The sequence below is a fragment of the Podarcis raffonei genome, chromosome 1, assembly GCF_027172205.1.
Source record: "Podarcis raffonei isolate rPodRaf1 chromosome 1, rPodRaf1.pri, whole genome shotgun sequence".
In the NCBI taxonomy this organism is placed as follows: Eukaryota; Metazoa; Chordata; class Lepidosauria; order Squamata; family Lacertidae; genus Podarcis; species Podarcis raffonei.
This window is the reverse complement of record NC_070602.1, coordinates 115,281,572-115,302,236: the sequence shown is the minus strand read 5'-3', so window position 1 is coordinate 115,302,236 and position 20,665 is coordinate 115,281,572. Positions and strand designations below refer to the sequence as shown.

At 48.0% G+C, this 20,665-nt stretch overlaps 2 protein-coding genes across 2 annotated transcripts; both read left to right on the top strand.

Moving 5' to 3' along the window:
* Positions 1-270: 270 nt before the first annotated feature.
* Positions 271-4,514, top strand: HOXD13 (homeobox D13). The gene is made up of 2 exons (XM_053410367.1): positions 271-1,305; positions 2,772-4,514. The coding sequence occupies exons 1-2, from the start codon at positions 282-284 to the stop codon at positions 3,020-3,022; spliced, it is 1,275 nt and encodes a 424-aa protein (XP_053266342.1). The 5' UTR covers positions 271-281; the 3' UTR covers positions 3,023-4,514.
* Positions 4,515-14,422: 9,908 nt separating this feature from the next.
* On the top strand, positions 14,423-16,809 carry HOXD12 (homeobox D12). The gene is made up of 2 exons (XM_053410448.1): positions 14,423-15,515; positions 16,017-16,809. Exons 1-2 carry the CDS (start codon positions 14,897-14,899, stop codon positions 16,253-16,255), a joined length of 858 nt encoding a protein of 285 aa, XP_053266423.1. The 5' UTR covers positions 14,423-14,896; the 3' UTR covers positions 16,256-16,809.
* Positions 16,810-20,665: the final 3,856 nt, after the last annotated feature.

The following is a 20,665-nucleotide window of genomic DNA, read 5'->3' as shown; positions in this document are numbered from 1 at the left end:
CTTTCCCTGCCCCCTCCTATTAGTCCTCCTCTTCTCGACCCCCGCCTCCCAAAAATAGAACAAAACCCCTTATCTGAGAACCGCAACTACCTAGGGAAACAAAGTTTAGAGAGGGAGAAGAGAGGAGGTGGGAGGGAGGGAGGGGTGAGGTCTCTCTCTCTCTCTCTCTCTCTCTCTCTCTCTCTCTCTCTCTCTCTCTCTCTCTCTCTCTCTCTCTCTCTCTCTCTGGCAGGCTCAGTTTCCCGGTGGCCGGGTTACCGTCACGTGGGCGTCAGGAGCCAATGGGGGCTCCCTGCTGTCCCTCCCTGCGAAGCCAGGCGCCGCGTCCCCCCTCCCAGCGTGGCCTTAGTTTTTATAAACCATCCCGAGCTGGGGGCGAGCAAGGCCGCCCCGTCCAGCGCTCCGTCCCAGGCACCAGTCGCCCCGGCTACGGTGGCTTGGCGCGCCATGAGCTGCTGGGGGCCTCCGCCGCCGCCGGGCCGAGGCGAGGAGGAGGGAGGCCAGGAAGAGGAGAAGCAGCAGCAGCATTGGCGGCGCGCTCGCCTTCAGCGAGGCTCTTGGGCACAGGCAGCATGAGCCGCGCAGGCAGCGGCTGGGAGATGGAGGCGCTGCGGGCAGACGCCGGCGGCGGCGGGAGCGGCGGGAGCAGCAGCGGCCGGGGCCAGTGCCGCAATTTCCTATCGCCGCCGGTCTTCGGGGCGGCGCCGCCGCCGTCGAGTCGAGCCGCGGGTCCCGCCGCCTCCTCGGGCTTCCCCTACGAGCGCTCGGGCTCGTCGGCCGGGGCGCGCTCGTCGTCGTCGTCGTCCGAGGCGGCCCCTTCCAAGGACTGCTCCAGCGGTGGGCCCCCGACGGCCACGGCCGCGGCTGCCGCGGCCGCCGCGCTCGGCTACCACCCGGGCTACCACCCCTTCGGTAACGGCTACTACAGCTGCCTGCAGCAGAACGCCGCGCTCAAAGCCTCCCCGCACGCCGCCTTCCCCGTGGAGAAGTACATGGACGTGGCCGGCCTGGCCAGCACCAGCGTCCCGTCGGGCAGCGACGTCTCCTCGCGAGCCAAGGAGGTCTCTTTCTACCAGGGCTACGCCGCTGCCGCCGCGGCCGCCGGCCCTTACCAGCACGTGCCCGCCGGCTACCTGGACGTGGTCTCCACCTTCGGCTCGGCGGCGGCCGGCGAGCCCAGGCACGAGACGTACATCTCCATGGAGGGCTACCAGTCGTGGACTTTGGCCAACGGGTGGAACGGCCAGGTGTACTGCGCCAAAGACCAGGCCCAGGGCTCCCACTTTTGGAAGTCCTCCTTCCCAGGTACGGCACGGCCAGGTGCTGATCGCAGCAGCAGGAGGAGGAGGAGGAGGAGAAGGTCAACCGGACAGGAAGCTGACATCTGGGAGAAGTAGCTGCCCACCTAAAACCACAGGGAGGGGAGGGGAAGGAGGAGAGGAGGGGAAAGTTCCTCCAGCTGGTTAGCTACACGCTAGACCTACCAGGAGCCAGAGAACGGCCTGCTCTCTTTTGCATCTCCCAGAGACCCTCAAGGAAGCCCCACAGAAAGCCTTGGAGCGGCTGCCTTAGGCTTCTGAGCTCTCTATGTTCTCACGTCTCTGCTCCTGGGCTGCAGGGGTCTCCGGCACGCCTAGCCTGCAATCGCCTTGACTTTCAAAAGAACTTCCTACCCAGTAACTTAGTCTTAGGCTGTATAGAGAGTTCTGTTGAACTCCGTGGGCATTATCTTCCCAGTAAGCCTGTTAGACGGCCGGATTTTATTTGCACACCCTCCCCAGGCTCCTCTGAAATCTATGGGACTCGGTCTGCAATTCTCCTACCCACTTTCCAGGGAGAATAGCAGACCCACTGAGCTCAATGCGATTTGGGTAGGATTGTACTATTAGTGCAATCATTGTCATTATGTAGACGCTGCCCGTACAAAAGCCACACGGCAATATGTGGGGCTGAAAGCATTTCCTTCCCCCAAACACCCCAGACCTAAAACCCAAATCCAGGAAGGTCCCCTAGGCTTGCATTGGTGTGTGTGTGTGTATTGTGTGTGTGTTTTAACTTCCAGAAAAGGCATCGGAACCAGTTCCACTAAAATACTCGCCATTTATTTCTGAGCAGACTGGGTGAGGATCTCAGCCCTGCAGCCTGATCCGAGGCATATTTTCTCGGAAGTAAAGCAGCCCCTCACCCTTTACGTTACTCTCTCAGAAAGTCCCTCGCGGGCTTCTTTCAGCTTTCAGCTTTAAAATAAAATCAGATCCGCTGGAAAGTAATCGGAGGGACTGAAAGCCGGAGAGGAAATGAGTTGAGGATTCGAGGGAGGGCGGCGGGGGGGGGGACTTCTGGCCTTAATGAAGACGGGCCTCTCCAAGGCTGGCCGTGATCGTTTTACTATTGCTGGCTGCTGCAAACTTGCCCCAGAGCCCTCAAGCCGCGGGGGGCGCCGAGTATCCCGTGTCACCCATCGCCAGCCACATGCAAATCCAGCAAGGAAGATATTTCGAAGTTGCAACTTAGGAACCTGTGTGCGCTTGCTTGCTTGCTTGTGAGCGCGTATGTGCATTTCCCTTTTGAACCATATGCACTTGAGGAGTTAGAGTAAACCAAATAAGAAATCTTCACTGAAATAGCTGCAAACCAGCTCTTGCGTTGCATTGTCTCCAAAGAGAGTTGTCGGCCGTTAAGTTAAGGCATAAGTAGTACTGTAATGGTAAATAATAATAATAAATTAGTTGTTGTTTTTTAACTTGCCCCTTGGTCTCCTCTTTCTGTAGGGGACGTTGCACTAAACCAGCCGGATATGTGTGTCTACAGACGAGGGAGGAAGAAGCGCGTGCCTTACACGAAACTGCAGCTCAAGGAACTGGAGAGCGAGTACGCCGTGAACAAATTCATAAACAAGGACAAGAGGCGGAGGATATCCGCGGCCACCAACCTCTCCGAGAGACAAGTCACTATTTGGTTTCAGAACCGCAGGGTCAAGGACAAGAAGATAGTCTCCAAGCTGAAGGACAATGTCTCCTGATCCGGGCCCAAATCGGTGTTTTTTTCCGGGGGGATCTATCTCTATCTATAAATATATATAAATATATATATTAATTGCAAACCATCCACTATCGGCTCAAAAAGACTTTTGGAAAGACTTGAAATATATTTAATATTTTCCCCCGGGGGGAGGGAGGAACCTTGTTGAAGTACTTATAGGAAAAAGGTTCGCAATTTCTTTTTCGGATTTACTTGCAAGTGTTAGATTTCCTCTCCCCCCTTAAAAAAAGGGTCATTCTCCTTCATTGTATTTTGGTAGGTTCTGTTCCCTTCCCTCTCCCACGAGGCCTTCCTGAAAAACCGCTAAACTAGCCTTAAGAATATGCTAAGTGCTAAAAGGTGTGATTATAGATAGATATATATAATCTATCTATATATATAGTCTATCCTTATCATCGATCTCCCGAATTTTCATAATGGACCAGAAGACAATAATTATGTGCAAGGGAGTTGTGATGATGACGTCAACGCCAAGGTAAATGAAGTCGAGGGTCGCCACTGACCTCTGACCTTAATGTGAAATTACTTTTTAAAAAAGAGGACTGCATTTTTCCTTCCGCCTCCTCCGAAACCGATCCCCACTGAGCTTAAACCGGAGTCAGGGGGTCCCAGTTTTGAAGACCTACCGTTCCAGGCTTAAGCAAAGTTCATTTAGGGGAGTATACACTGTAGAAACGAGTTCGAAATTCGTCCCAAGTCCATCTGTTTAGAATGGGGCGGTTCTTAGGTTTATAAATAATCTTTTTGAAACCAACCCCAAAATGCATTGTGATTAGGTAGCCCACCTCCCACACATTTTCTGCGGGTAGTGGGGGGAAATAATCGGTTGCTTTATGTACAGTCAATGGAGTCTGATTTCCTGCAGTAGTGAAAGGCAAGATCCGACCGAAAGGAAACCTACTTTGCGCACGGTAAAGTTAGTTCCACTAAGTCCCGTGTCGGTTTGCTGCCATGTATGCTGGATTATTGGAACCAAACGTGGTTTTTTAAGTGCTTTAAATTTTGGCCGGATCCTGCCTGCAATTTTTTGAGGGGTGCGTATGTGTACGCGTGTGTGAAGTGGAAGTGGTGATGTTGGGTTGCTCGCTGTTGCACGCAGTCTGCAAGCGAGGCTTAACACGTAAGCTCTTTTCTATTATTGTCGTACTAAGACCTCACGCGCTGGGCTGAATTCTCAACTTAGTACAGTGGCCTGGAGTTCCGGGGTTTTTAAACCGACTGTGCCTAATATGTTTAGTTTGTATAAAGGTGTGTATAAATCGATGCGTATTTTTATATAAATATCGGGACGTTCTGTTAACTCTTCTGTTTTGTTTCCTCCTCCACAATCACAAAAAAGCATTCGCTTTTAACTCTTCCTGGGAACGGACAGGCTTCTGCTCAGAGGAGTGGGAGCTGGGGTTTGGAAGCTTTTGTTAACTACAGTAAATGAAACGGGTGTTAGTGCAAGAAGCAATAAATGACAAAAAATAGGTTATGTTTTTTTTAAAAGAGAGTCCTAGTACTTTAAGTAGTCCCAAGAGTTTGGTGTTTTATTTCCTCTCCCGGTTGTAACAAGAGAGTGCACATAATCGAGCAAAAATTCCAGGCGCCGCGGAGGAGATACAATGGCGAAGTATCTCTTTTTCCAGGTGGGTTGTTGCGTCGCAGCAGATTTGCGCAAAACCTCAAAAAGGGAAACTCGTTTGGCGCCCGCCTGGTTAGAGGCGAAAAGTTTGCTGTGGAGTGAATCTGAATCCGACTCCCTGTTGTCGGTCTCCTTTCTTTAGGTTCGGGTAGGAAACGAAAGCCCTTGGACCCGCACTCCTTCCTGCTGCTCCCACACTTAACTACTTGGTTAAACTGAGACCTCGTGTTTGGCTCTGCTTTGCTTTTGGAATACATGCAGATCTCACGGGCTGATAGCGTCGTTGAGGAAAGCGGCAGGGGCAGGGGGAGAGTGATCTGTTTCTTGAATGGACTTCAAGGGACTTAAGGCTACACAGCCCTCAGGAGCAGAAGCCCCTGAACTCATTTAACGATAAAGGATCATTGAATCCAGTGGGCGGGGCGGAGAAAAGGAAGTATTGAACTTTGGCCCTTGCGTTTCAAAATCGTTTCCCATCCTGCTCTCAAACTCTTGCTCTACGGCTAACTTTCGTTTTTACTTGGTTAAAAAGCTTGATCTCACAAGCTGTTAGACATGTTCTTCCTACACTACCCCGAATAAACGGATTTATTTATTTTCGATGCCCAGAGGGAAAGAAAACGACGTGTGTGTGTGTGTGTGTGTGTGTGTGTGTATTTGTCCGAAAGGGCCTGAAAAGAAAAGAAAAGAAAAGGGTCTGTTTTCAAACAGTGAGCGTGTGTGATGTTGGGGTTTTGTTCTGTTTTTAAGTATCTAAAGCCATGCCAGTGTAATATGTCTTATCCTTCGGTTTATGCTGAAGTAATAGATGAGTCCGAGCACATATGTCGAACACTCGAAATGCAAGTATTATATTTCAAGGGCCGTGTCCGTATATTTCAGTTCACTGCAAAGATTTGGGTCTTTGGAAATCTTCAACGTGTGCGCTGCCCCACTTCCTTCCCCGCGCCGCGTTTTGGACGCCTTTCCTTGGGGTCTGCGGTTTGGCGCTGGACGCAAATAGCTTCTTCTTTAAAAAAGAAAGAAAGAAAAGAAAAAGAGAAGAGAAGAGAGGAAGAGCATCTTTCTATGGTCATCTTTTCCTTTCCTCCCTAGATTCTGACATCTCTCTCGATTTAAATCCCACACAAAATAATAGCACACTCAACTAGAGCGGATGAAAAGTTTTCCAAGGCATGAACAAATGTTTTTGTTTTTTTTTAATGTTAATGCAGACAGGTAAACATACTCCTGAAATAAGTTGCTGCAAAAGATTATACTGATGGAATAAATATGTGTTGTGCTATATTACATTGTATATGAACTTACGTAACAAAAGTTGCAATAGAAAATTAGATTAGGCCGATGCACCTTAAATTGTAACGCAGCAACTCCTCCACTGTGGTCCTTAAGACGCGTCCAACTCTCCGTAGCATATGATCCGGACCTTCTTACTTTGACTGGATACTGTCCATATTATGTAGCAGCAGTTGGTGGAGGTTAGTCTGGGAAGGCTTAGGTATTCGTAGTGGAAGTAAATAATATAATAGTGGTTTTTTTAAAATTTCTGGTATCTCCTCCTTTGGAGGGTGAACAATATTTTCACACAGACACACACAAATACTCATAAGCAAATGAAATCACTGCTCGGCGTGCTGAGTTTTGAAATGCCCTCTTATGCAAAAGATAGTGTTAACCCTTATTGTCACCGAAATAAATCCAGACCTGTTTTCGTACTGCGCTAACTCACCTCTTTAACATCCAGAATTGAGTTGCAATTCTGTGGGAAGAAGCTCCATTGAGGTCAATGGTCAAACTGACTTTCAAACAACTTTTGGGGTGCTAAAGTGATTCGCTCTCTACTCGTGCCATGCGCTACTGTAAATGCAAGCCGTAGCTGGGGTCCTAAAATCACTTTAGGCTGCAAAACGCGCGCCCCCTTTCAGGAATTAATGAGTGCCATTCAATTCGGCGCGGCTGGCTTCTGAGTGGGCATGTATATGGTTGCCCTCGTCTAAGAATCACAGCGCAGGAAGCCCCGGGACGACTCAGTCCAGAGCAACTGTGGGCAGTGCTGCCTTGTGCTGCGCAAAGGCGGAGGGAACCCTGGGGAATGAACTTTGAACTGGCTGCTGAACCAACAGCGTCGAAAGGGCTACCCGCACCCTCTTTGCTCATAAAGGAACCGAAAGTGTACCAAATGCCAAATTTAATTAGAAAGGCTGGCGGGAGAGAGCTGGAGGCGGGGGACGCTAACGGGTTAAATCATAATAATATATATATATATATATATATATATATATATATATATATATATATATATATATATATAATCTCTATTCCCCACCCCCACACGAAAGCTAGTAAAGTACTGTACAAAATTAAGGCCTCTCTCCGAGCACTGTGCTTCGGCTGCAAAGAGACACACAGCGTGCTTTACTCCAGAGAAATTCCTTTGACTTGAATAGGTCTGCTCGCGAGTTTAAGCGTGGACTGCAGCGCTCAAGTGCAATTCGGGATTATCCAGGGCCGCCAAATCTAGCAGCTCTTGACCTCGTTTCCAGTTCCTTAAAAACTGGCTGAAGTCTTAACTATCTGGAGTAACGTCTTTTGTGTTATATGTGTGGGCAGCTAGCGCCTAAGCGGAGGCGGGGGGGGGGGAAGGGGGAAGGGGGAGCCGTCCGAAAATGCACGGTCGTTTGCTTGTAATCGGGAATTGTGGACCATATTTTGTAGGGCAAATTACACAAAGACCGCCATTGCGGCTGCGTGGGGTTGGTCGCTGGTTTCCTGCAGCTGCTAAACTAGACCGTTCAATGTGTAGAACAATACTGCCATCTGCTGGACGAATTGCGGCATAGCCCTGGGGAGCCGAGGAGAAACCCTATTCGCAACACTCCAAGCAATGTATGAACACAACTTTCATGTCGTAATTGAAAGGATATGCCCGTAAAATGAAAGCGGGAAAAGGGGAAAGATGGATTCCTGTGGAATGTTCGCGCTTGGTTTCCTGGATAGCCAACACATTTTAAACTGTAATATTAAAATAAACACTCCAAACGGCCCAATTATGAGACTCTTCATTCTGAAGCCTCAGCCTAGATAACTGAGGCTCTGTAATTGGCCCATTTGATTAATTGAGAATTACTTCCGAATATGGTCAGGAATATGGTCGGGCCATGATCCTAACCAGGTTAGGAAATAAAATAGCTTTACTCTGGTGCATGCTGTTTTTCCCGAGAGTGTCAGCCTATTTTTGCAATCTGCGGGCGTAGGTTTTACAGTTTGCTGACAACTATAGTTAACATTTCACTAATAGTGTTATTTCACCCAAGTCCTTGGATCAACCTATATTTCCTTCACATATTATGCCTGAATTGGTTAGCTAAGAGTTTGCTGATTCCTTAAGGGTTATGCTTTTTCAGACCTATAAAAATAGTTTGAAGAGTGAGTCACTTTTCTTTCTGGCAGCGGACTGGGTAGTTCATTGGTATGTGCACTGGGGGGGAGAGTTTTTATTTGTCTTTGATTATTTAATTTCTATACTGCTAAATATATTAAAAATACATCTAAGCGGTGTACAAAAAAACTGAAGCAACAATAGACAACAAGCAACAAAATATTACAAAAACGCACAGCTACATATAAAAAAGTTACCTTAATAATACATATACATGCACATGAGTATCAATTCATTTTCCTTCTGACACATCCTCCCTCTCAGCTCCCGGGTTCTCACCCAGGGTCCAAACAAACTCTTAGCTCAGCCACAAAAGTCTCATGAGAAGCGTTCCTGGAGACTGCAGACATCACGCTACTATCTTACTTGGTATTTATGGGCAGCCCCAGAGTTGATGGGGCTCCCTCAAGCTGCCCATAGATGTGTCCCATTCATCTGTACTCTCCACACCCAGTCCCAGGTGCAGCAGGTTTGTTGAGTTGCCCAGAGGGAAGGGGTCCAAAGGATGGGGAAAGGGCCCCCTCTAACTACAGCAGGCATGGCCAAACATGGCCCTCCAGATGTTTTGGGACTACAATTCCCATCATCCCTGACCACTGGTCCTGTTAGCTAGGGATGATGGGAGTTGTAGTCCCAAAACATCTGGAGGGCCAAGTTTGGCCATGCCTGAACTACAGCTCTTTCTTCACCCTCTGTCCTTTCCTCTTCCATGAATGTGTGTGTGTGTGTGTGTGTGTGTGTGTGTGTACAAAAGGGGGGGGGAATAAAGAACCTCCTTCACCCACCCCTTTGGCTCAGTTTGATCGCTAGTTCACTGAACTTGGAAACTAAAAAAGCAAAGTGAAAGAAGACTGCAATCTTGTACACCCTTTCTCTGGGGCTTTTTTCTGAGGAGACAGGAGTAGGACTGCATTGTCCTACTACACTGGAAATGACTGTTATTTCCCACTGATTCTGAGACCATACCTTTAGGATTGTCAAGTCTGTTTACAGAAAGTAAGCCCTATCCATGTCTACTCAGAAGTCAATAGCAGTTACTCCCAGGTAAATGGGGTTAGGATTGCAACCTTACTCTCTCCAGCCTAACATTTACATCCTGGGACATAAGCTCCTCTAAAAGTCAGTGGGATTTATTTATCATAAAACAATGTAGAGGGTCACATTGTGTGTCTGTGATTTCTGTTCAATAAAGGGGGCCACATTTGTGGGAATTATTTTGTGTCCCCCCCCAAAAAAAACCCACCAAGGTCCAAGAGTTAGACTGGAGGAATATGGGCCAGAGTACCTCTGGGCATGTGTTTTGCTCATAATTTTGCAGTGCATTTCAGAACCGAGTTTAAGCCCCACATTTCACATATAAACCAAATCTGAGCACCACCCAAACGTTCTTTCTCAGCAGCCTATTATTGGGTGGGTGGGTGAAAACTTTTTAGTTTTTGCTGTTGTTAAACAATTGGAGTCAGACATCCTGCAAGTTGCTCTGGATCTGTTATTCTGTCCCTTTTTGCGTATGCACTACATATTGGAAGTAAGTAACATTCAAATCAATGTGATTTATTTCCTGGTAAACGTGATTAGGGTCAGATTATGGACCAGATAAGGCGGCATGTTTTTGATGTAAGAACTTCTGCCGGACTGTGTAAGCTTGCCAGTTATACAGAACTCTTCGTAATGCAGAACCAGAATTAATTTTCAGTTTACACGTTGAGTCAGTTTACCTACTATTTCTAGTCCCAGAGCTGGATTTATGCGCAAGTTAAGTAACCTACAGTTTAGGACCTCAGATTATGAGGAGGCTGCAAGCAGGCAGTCTCAGCGACAGAGTAAGGGTGCTTGTTTTGCACGTGGTGCAATTGATCACTGCATAAATAAATGTCCTGTGAATAAAAACAAACTTGTCTTCTGCAAATCTGAGTTGCATCTAGATTTCCAACACAAATAGACTTGCTGCAAGGTATACAATTTGGTTTGATACTTATCTTTTAACTGCATGATCACTGCTGTACCGGTATATATTCAAGTATAAAGTTTTATTATTTCTATTTTCAGTGTCCTTTCTGCTAGAATGATCCACATTTTGAGGGTAATGCTATGGGACCTCTTAATAGTGACATCATTTCACCGCATCTTAACACCCAGCCCTTTCTGTTTCCCTTCTGATAGAGTGGCTCTATCTATCTAATAAACACACGTCTCTCCTGGGACTGAACCATGACTACTTCTGAATACGTTCAACATTGCACTGTGAGTGTATGTTAATAGTCGCTCTTGCTTCGCGATTTCTCGAGAGTGTAATTAACTTGTTTTAATTACGAGTTCATCAGTATTTTCTCACCGGCATTTCCAGTCTAAAGGCCACCACACGACGCCCCCAAAGTCAAACTTCCTAATTGATTTCAATGGGAAATGCTTATTGGTGACAGCCTTACGCACACTTATTCGGGACTTCAGCACTGCTAAGGACTTTCTCGGCTCTCCCATTTTATCACTCAGTCCATTGGCTAATTTCCATGCCGTTCTATAGCCCACCGTCCTTCCGCCGTGAGCCCAAACTGGAAGACCTGAGGTTGCCAGGAGGTCTCCCAGTTGGGCATAGACCAGACCTACCCAGCAAACTGAGTGCCTCTCGCGTGCATTCCGACCATCGCCCTAGGATTCCCACGAATAATTCATGGGAGTCAAAGGAAGCAAAATTTGGTCAGTTCGGTACCAAAATATAACACACATAGACATGAAGTTTAGATAGAAGAATTAAGGCTGCACCCCTTTGCGCCCCTACTATGGAACTCAGTGGACCTCAGTAGACCTGCGAGGAACTGCATCGATATGGCCTCCTTTGTTTTGAGCAAGGATAGAGGATGGGATAGGACGTTAATAGAGTATGTAAGACAGGGGTGAATGCGCCTTTTTGTACCTGTGTATTTAAGGCATAGGTGGAAATTTCCCATTTCTGTAAGCGGAACGAGGGGTGGAAGAATCGCTGTCCATTAAGGCTGTAACCCTACACACTTCTTGAAAACCGTGAGAGCTTGCTACTGAGAAAACACGCATAGGCTTGTACTGTCAAATCCTGAAGTTTCATAGCTAAGCAACACGGACCACTTGCTATTGTGGCAATATCTTCGACGGGTTTCAGGGACTCATCCTGTCTTGGACAGCGAGCCCTCTCCGCTCCAGGCTTCTCCGATGTGAAGGCGGCAGAAGCGCAAGGCAGTAATGGCTTTGGCGTAAGTTCCGATGGAATAAAATGGGATTTAGCCACGGATAAGAGATGAGTGGAAGCGTTCTGGAGAATATCTTAGAGGGCACAATAGTCAACTTAACCTACAAGTAGGAATGAACATATGAGCAGCAGATAATACTAAATAAAGGAAGATTTGAGACGGAAATGGGTGGAATAATACAATATGCAGCCGACAAAAGTTTACCTAGAACGCCATGGAGAGATAGACTGGGAAGTCCGAGGATAAGGGATAAAGGATGGATATTGTATTATGTATATACAAGTTGCAATAACGCATAAACAATTAAAAAACAACAAGGAATAAAGTGGGATTTATTTTCAAGAACACACTGAAAGAGCCGGGCTGCATAGCCCTAGTTTTAAATGTGCCGCCATTTGTGTACATCTATATGAAAAACTGAGAGTATTATATTATATGTTATATCTGTTCTGCCGTTTAAAATAAATTTCTGTGATTGATTGCACCCCCTCTTTGCACCAGAGGGATATCTGTTGCTCTATCTACCTAGCAATAGAGAGAGAGGAACTAAAATACACACAGAGAGAGACACACACACAAACAAACGCACATTTTCTTAAGTAGCAGAACAGTAACAATTTGTCTTTTAGAGTGAGGTTTTTGCCAGAAACTTCTGAGCTCTGTTCCCCGTTGGATGAGACCTGCTGGAGAAAGCCAAAACCCCCAAGTTAATAAGAGAAACTCAATTGGTAGACATAAGTCAAACAATAAAAATTAAACGTGAGTGGTGAGCAATATCCTCCGGCGGTGCCTGTGTGGTCTGGTGTGGTCTGCAGCATCATGTGGGGAATAATGATTTAAAGATTTATTTCAAAGCCGAGGGATTTTGTTTTGTTTTGCTGCTCTCTGGCGGGGGTGCTCTTAGGCTGGGGGTGCCTCGCCATCAAAGCAGAAAGAGCCGCGCCTGTGATCTCCAAGGGAAAATCCAAGAGAACTTGGACCAATAAGATAATACAACAAAAGGAATTAAAGCTTCCAGGGTTTTTTTTTAAATAAAAAATTAAAACAATCAGACAAGCAAGCGAACAACAACAGGACGAGGAGGAACCAATGCTCTCTCTTGCTTTCCAAAAGATTGGATAGAAGCTGAATGCGCTAAAAGTTTGAAATTCAGAATATCGCAGGGTGAGATCCTTACGCAGTTCAGAAATGCGTCTTGGAGGCCGAATTGCTGTCTGTAAGCGGTGTTACACTATTTTGATGCCTGTTTTTGGTGCCTGAGGCGAAAAGTTCGAATTGTCTCAGATTTGAATTATTTCCCCCAAGTGTTCAGTCAGCCTCTAGATAGGGCCCTCCTGGACTCCAGATCCCTCGGTCAGGAAGGGGCCATCATTCGCAGGCTGGAGAGCGTCTGCGTCCTTGACGGCTCGGTCGATTCCAGCCGCGCAGAATCAGGGCCTCCGCGGACAGGGGACAAAGCCAGCCCGGTATTCCTTGCGAATCTATTTCTGACACTTCTTAAGGGTAACCCTCGCATTCCGTTTTTAAACGCGCCGAGTTTAAATGAGACCGGTCTGGTGACAAATGGCTGCTGCGGACGACTTGGGGACGATTTTTTTAAAAAAGGCGTCTCTCAAAACAACGTTGGGTCTCCGTTATAGAGCCGGTCACAAAGCTTTCTTAAGTAAAAATATACCTGCCTCAAATGGCTAGTGAGTAAGGCACTCTCTGAGGAATGGTGTCCTTCCTTTCTGGTCCATTGACGGTCCGGTCCAAATAGCCAACAAAGGGGATCTGCTTCGGGGTGGGTGAGGCGGAGATTCAGCCTCAAACGCGGAAGTCCCCCAGTCATTTGTTGTTGCTGCTGCTGCCTCCCAAAGGAAGATAGGTTGGAAGGCCCCTTCCAGCTTCTCTACTTCTAATCAAGGTGCCTCGTGTGTGTGTGTGTGATTGCCATGCAAATTAGCACTGTCCATTAGGCGGTCATTACTTAAAAGGCTTGCCATAGCCGCTATTACGCATATCCGCGCCCTTTGCTCTGCCGAACCGTTGGCAGGTTCCTCCTTTTCCTTCCTGAGAAGCGTTGATTTCAAAGCAAGCAGGCCTCGATCTTCGCGGAAGACCTTCCTTAGCAGGCCCGCTCCTTTGCGGGGAGTTACTTTACCGGTAAGCCAAAGTCCGTCCCAAGGAACTCGATGGGAGAAACTTCCAGAGACACCTTACCCCGCAGAAGGTTTGGAAGCGAGTTAGGTAAGGTTCCACGAGAGGACAGGAAAAATTGAGCTCCCTTCCCTTTCAGCACAATTTTTTTTTTTTGCAGGAATTGTGATTTTTAAAAAAAAATGTATATCCATTTTATATCGTTCCAATTTTAGTATATGTGCTGCCGAAGCGAGCATTTTATACCTTATATACATTATATAATTCATACATTATGTCATATATATACAGTTTATTGTAAAGAATGGCGTATGAGAAGGAGCAAGAACTCGCTTTTAATGGAAATCCTGGTAGAAAGACGCCAGAAGTTGTAATTTTAAAATGGGGGGAACTTATTCTGACAAGCAATCTCCACTAGGTATGAAGGGATAAGTATAAAATAAACAGATCTCTCCCCCGCCCCTTAATGTGTTCATTCGATTTCACAGATAAATAGGACACAGTATACAGGTAGAACGTATTAATATTGTACATAATATATCAGTAATGGGAACTGTTAATTCAGAATTCAGAACTGCCGAAATTGCATTGCGCCTGTGACCCAACGCATGCTTACCTAGGAGCAAACCTCGGTAATCCTTACGTCTGAGTAAAGATTGCACCGCACATTTATGTTTACAGAAATACCTTAGAGTCACGCGGTGTGTCAAGTTCAAATCATCATATGAGGGACTGCGGCTCATTCCACTTCCTGCTCTCTCACAATAGACAGGAGGCAAAATATGTGCGGAATATGAGCGTATAAAACAACAAAACAATTTCCTTGCCGAAGAAGCACGTCCTCACCTTTGTATATAGATTGAGGTACTGTACTTAAGGGTTGTATATTACTTATGCAAAAAACAAATATGCAAGTGTGTGCGTGTGTGTAATATTACACACACACACGGTCTTAATTAACTCTAGGAAGAATAAATGATGGGGAGGGAAGCCATGATGGAGGTTAAAACGCAGAACCCGACTAATTTGCGCCTGCCGGGGAGGGAGCAGAGAACGGGGGGTTCCTGCAGGTTGAATCCCTGAAACGGGGGAGGGGGGTCTTCTAAAACTTTGCCACCAGGGCAATCCCCGTCCACTTGCCCTCGGGCGTCCCATGACTGGAGTCTACCATCTCTTCCCCCCTCCGCTCCCGCCCTCTTCCTCCTCCTCTTCCTCCTCCTTCTCCTCCTCCGCTGCACTGGGGGTCCATCTCCTTCCTTCGAGAAGTTCTCCTGCAACTTTTCGCGAAGGAGGCTCGTCTGCTAGAGGCGCTGGAAATGCCCAGCTTGGGAGCACCCCCGAGCGAAGAAGAAGTCCTCTTCCGACAGTTCCACGCACACCGCCCTGAATGAAGACGGAGGGAGCGCACGTCCTTCGCGCTGGAAAATGTGCGACCGGAGCCTCTGCCGGCCGGGCTACATGGGCTCCCTCCTGAACTTGCCCTCCGCCGCCGACTCCTTTTACTTCCCCAACCTGCGAGCTAATGGAAGCCACCAGCTGGCCGCCTCGTTGCCCGCGCTCTCCTACCCGAGGAGCCCCATAGCGTGGACTTGCGCCAGCTCCTGTCCACCTCAGCCGTCCAGCCACGTACTCAGCGGCTCGACGCAGCCTCCGTCTTACCTCGCCGCAGCCACTGGCTCCCTCACTGGCGTCAGCCTCAACCCCAGCGGCAGCAAAGCCGCCGTGGACGGCCACCACCCCAAGTACTCCGCCCACGAAGCCGCTCCCAAGCAGGACGAGAGAGGCAGGCCGAGCCGGGAAGCTTTGACCGACGACTCGAGTTGCGGGAGAATGGTGAGGATGGCGGCGGCGGCGGCGGCGGCGACTCAGGCCAAAGGGCTCAGGTATGAGCCGAGAAGCCTGCCCAGCGTATCAGCGTCTCTTTTGAACGCGGATTCTTCCGCCTCGGGCTTTATTAAGGAGGACCTCAAGCACGCCATCAACTTGAACCTGACACTCCCGCCCGCAGCAACCCAGCCAAACCTCAGACCTCCTCTGCAGGACGGTATGTGCCTTCTCGCTGCTAGAGGAGAGAATCCCCACCCCAGCCAACCCTCCCCAGCCAATAAAACCCCAGTCCCTGAGCCTTCACAAATGTTGCATCCAAACTCCGGTACACTCGGTGAGATTACTTCCACGGTAAAGCTGTTAGGCCTATCTGCCTCACCGATTTCATTTCCATGAAAATCTGGGTAGGATCGCAGCCACCAACACGCTAGGCCTGCTCCTGCGTCGGGAGTAAGTCCCTCTGGGTTCAGTGGCGCTTGCTCCGGATGGGACTTCCATCCCACCCCAAAGCGCATAATCCTACAGGCTTAAATCCTAGAGGATTAAAAACTGGCTTTCTTGAAATAGGCTTCCCCACCTCCTGGCCACAGGCGCGGCTTCCTCCGCGCTTGCGTGAGACCACCCAGAGCACCGGGGACCCAGCTCGGTCAGAACAAGCGCGCCAAGCAAGAACGAACCAAACACAAACCCCTTCTCGATGTGTCTTGTTCTGTTGCAGGTTTGCCCTGGTGCCCAACGCCAGGGAGGTCGAGGAAGAAACGGAAGCCTTACACGAAGCAACAGATCACCGAGCTGGAGAGCGAGTTCCTCCTCAGCGAGTTCATCAACCGGCAAAAGCGGAAAGAGCTGTCCAACAGACTGAATCTGAGCGACCAGCAAGTGAAGATTTGGTTCCAGAACCGGCGGATGAAGAAGAAGCGCGTGGTGATGCGCGAGCAGGCGCTCTCGCTCTACTAGAGACGCCGCCCAGGGAGGGGGGCGTCTTGGGGCTGGCTCTCTTCCTCCCTGTTAATCATGAACTTGCCTCTGGAGCGGCTGTCTCCCGACTCAGCAGAGGGACAACAAAGCGACGCGAAACGAAGCGAAGCGAAACCACTACGGATTCCAGGCGAAAACGCAGGCAAAATCTGGAGGGGAGCGTTGACAGGGGTCTAGCCCAAGCAGCCAGATTCGCTCTCCGCCCCCCCCCCCATCAACCTGCTTGGCTGTGTAAATCGGCAAAAGCCTCACTTCTTGGCTGAAGGGCAAAGGAAGTACAGTGGTACCTCGGGTTACATTCAGGTTACAGACTCCGCTAACCCAGAAATAGTACCTCGGGTTAAGAACTTTGCCTCAGGGTGAGAACAGAAATCGCGCAGTGGCAGCGGGAGGCCCCATTAGCTAAAGTGGTGCTTCAGGTTAAGAACAGTTTCAGGTTAAGAACGGACCTCCAGAACGAATTAAGTACTTAACCCGAGGTACCACTGTAACTATAATAAAGGAAATGTGTGGCGTCAGCTCTCCCCACCCCACCCCCTCGTCTGTTTTTCTTTTGTTATGTTCTTTAACATTCATTCCACCCTCACCAAGACTTCACTTTGGGGGAAGAAACGTGTCGAGCGCCCGCCCGCCGCCTGGATCTGCGTGAAAGCAAAGGGAGAATACTGTGTGTGACTCTGGCTGAATGGGAAAGGCCCTAAAATTGTTGCATTGGCAGGTAATCCGTGTATGGCTCCTGCTACTTTGCAGTAGGATGCGGAGTGTGCGTGGGGGGGGGGTTGTTTTACCAAAACCACAAAACAAGGAAGCGTTGGAACATATTTTTAAAGTGGTTCACAATAAAATGTCTATTTTTTGAAATAGCTACACACAGACACGCACACATATGCGCACACATGTATTTATTGCGACAAAGGCACGTGACCTCGCAGTCAAGGCTTGGCTGTCATCTTCCTTCGTTACTTCGCAAGGCGTTCCAGCGTTTTGGCCTCGTTGCCTGAGTCCCCTCCGTGGTCTCTGGATTGCTCGAACAACCCCTTCCCCCACTTCTGGAGCCCTGATTGTTAGATAAAAGTGGGGGGGGGAGCAGAGAGAGAGAGAGAGAGATGGGAGGTGGTTGGGAGCAGAAGATGGAAAGATCTTCGCGTTTCTCCCAGGAATGGAAGGAAGATGGAGGTGATAAAACCGCGGCTGTGTCTGCTTGCCCTGAAGCAAAAAATCTGTGTGAATTGAAAATGCTCGAGGGGTGTTAGGCTGTTAGGCTCCCTGGATCGTTAGTATTTCTCATGCAGATTTTGGTGGTGAGCGGTGAAATTGTTACCGGGGTCTTATTTTGCGCGTGGCGGTGGGGCCTGCGCCGCAGTGGGGAGGGCGGAGGAAGCTGCCTATCCTAGTGGATCCCGTTCAGGGTTCTTTGTCCCTTGACAGCGAGGAGTGGCTTCTCGACAATTCTTGCCTTATTGCTTCGGTTTCCAGACGCAGGCATTGTCGCTTGATCCTCACATGATTGCTGCACTGGAACGGAAGGCGCCTCCGCCACAAGCAAACGGAGGGCATACTTGTGCATGCGTTTGTGTGCTAATAACCAGCGTCCACGCGCCTCCCGCTGCAGTCGCTTCCAGAGGGGCCGCCCTGCTAGTCTGTCGCGGGGAGGAGGGGAAACAGAGTGACACCCTAAAAACGACCATCTGCTCTGTATGCTTTAGTTGAGATTCCTGCGTTGCCGCGGGTTGGGCTAGATGACCGTCGGGGTCCCTCCCGCTCTGCAATTCTATTATTCTATGACCACCTTTTCTTAAGGCAGTCCACTCTCTTAACCGTTCGCCACATACAACACCAAATGGGATCCTGAGTCCCAGGAGATTTCACCACCATCGTTATGTAGGACATTGGGCGAAGTAGACCGCACTTCACAGAAACTTCCGTCTTGCCAAATAGTCTGGATTGTCGTCTTGACGGTGCCACAGGTCTCTTTGTTCTCCATCTGCCTCCCGCCATGCCTGAGGCGCACCTTTGGCACCCAGTCTCCTTCTGATATTCTTTCTTTCTTTCTTTCTTTCTTTCTTTCTTTCTTTCCGAAGTCTGAACACAACTTAGGCCCGCGCCTCCAAAGGCATATCCAAACATCTTCGCTTCCTTTCCCTGCCGCCCCCCCCCTCCGACATTCCGTCTGCCATTTGCGGTTTGTTTCTGTTTTGTTCTGCCTCCCCCCCCCCGCCCCAAACTGCCCCTCGCCCCTCTCGCCGGCTGCCCTTGGCTCAGCGCTCTGTCTCGGCTGCTCGCAGCCTTCCTTCCTCTTTAGCTTGACTTTGGCCTTGTCCAAAGGCTGCGCGCAAAATAAAGGGAGGGAAGACACAAAGGAATCAAGGATGCGACTCATTCGGAATATCCTCTGCTCCATCTCGGCCGCCTGTTTCCAGCCCCTGCTTTCACAAACGCTCACACCACACATCACAAAACAAAACAAAACAAAACTCCTCGCCAAGCCAGCAAGTTTTTAAGCACAACTGGCCAGGGATCTACCTTGGGGGCTGTTTTTCCTTTACACCGTGATTCTATAGGCACACACTAATTAAGCTTATTTGAGTGGAGGTTGTGGTATAATTTCATATTCATCTGATAACTGTGTGTAATAATAGTTTTCTAAGAGCCAGAGCAGAGCGAGAGAGTATTTCACAATTCAGACGCCTCTAATGCGGAAAGAAATATATTTTCCCACAAAGGATAAAATGAAATTTATTTTCCCTGATCTTCAAATTAAACCCTTGATCAGAGATTTGTTTTGATCCTTCACGTTTCCAGATCTCTCCAGAGCTAAAAGCGGGGCTTTCATTCATTCACCCCCTCCCCGAAAATGAGGAATTAAAACGACGTTCATGTTTATTATCTACATTTTTAGTCTTAACTAAATGTTTGAACTTTACCTCCTTCAGATATTTCCCAGCCAGGCATGGTTTTGAGCGGAGATGTTATTTAACTGTAGGTGGCCGTAGCAGTTTATCAGATGTGTTAAACAATTTCCATTTTGCAAGGGGGGAAATGCGGTATTTACAGTGCATTATTGTCTTTAAAATGATTATCTACAATTCCCCCTTTTTTTTAGAAGTCTGAGGCGATAAGCATGCTTAAGAAGGAATCGATATTTTTAAATATCTGAATACTGCTATAGAGAAAAAGCTAACAGATAACTTTTAAATATATATATATATAATTAAAATAGGATAAATATTTAATGATGCCTCAGAATAACAATGATGGTTATGGAATGACTGGGAGCTAATGATTCTTTTTCAATTATATGTTCGACTCCTTTCCATCTCTATTCCCAAATTTTTCCCGTTAGACAACGGAGGCCCCAACAGAGCTGATTAGGTAATCAAGGTCTTGTTTAGTTTTCTAAGTCGCTGAATAAATGTTTATAAAATACAGGCTGAATTAACGAAAATCAGTCCTACGAATACAACCAACCTCCTTCCATGTTGAGATTCTTTTCGCTAGCATCCACAGGCGATTTACCTCGCAAATAGCACATCTGACCCAAAAGCGAAGGGCGTCCTTTAATGGTCCTCTTTTTTATTATAATTATTATTTTACTCTCTCTTTCACTATCTCCTTGCAAACACCAGGCTCAACGGTTGTGCAAGATTGCACCATTAGCGGCGGAAAATATAGAAATGGCGATGCGTTCTTTATTAAGCTCAATTGGTTTCCATTTGTGGATGATTGTGCACTTGCAATTAGTCTGTGTGAAGTGAAATAAAATGAGTGAGAGAAAGAAGCAGTATCAGTATATGCACATTATATGTAGTGTGTCCATGTATTTTTTAATTAAGCCACCGAAATAAATATTCCTGGTATTTACGTGTTCAAAAAAACAACAACTGTGGGTTCCGAGGCGTACAAGCACTCAAGACACACAATGGTCGGTAAACTGCTCCAAAAATGCATATCACTGGAGAAGCGCATTGCGACAGATACTATTCGCTCGGTGTCATGGCCGCTCTAGGTAGGTCGACATCATATATGCCTGTGTATGTGACTGTAGCTAGGGAAAAGATCATAGGGACGGGGTAGGTTGGGGCTATCTTGGAGGTATATATATATATAGACAGGGTCCTAGACATTAAATTCGGAACAGTTATAGCTGCTGTGGATAGAAACCTGAAAATGGCGATAACCAAACATGAGTTAGCTTTGTATCTGCGCAACCTCACATGCCGATCAGCTGCAATTTACACGCCAGCGGAATCCATAGGCAAATTGCCCATGACGGATTCCGAATGGGATTTGCACCCGGTTCCGATCCTAAGCACGTTTTCTGAGAAGCAAGTACTCTTACAGCAGGAATCAACGCGATGCTCATGGAGGCGTGTGAGCTCCCGTTGGCAT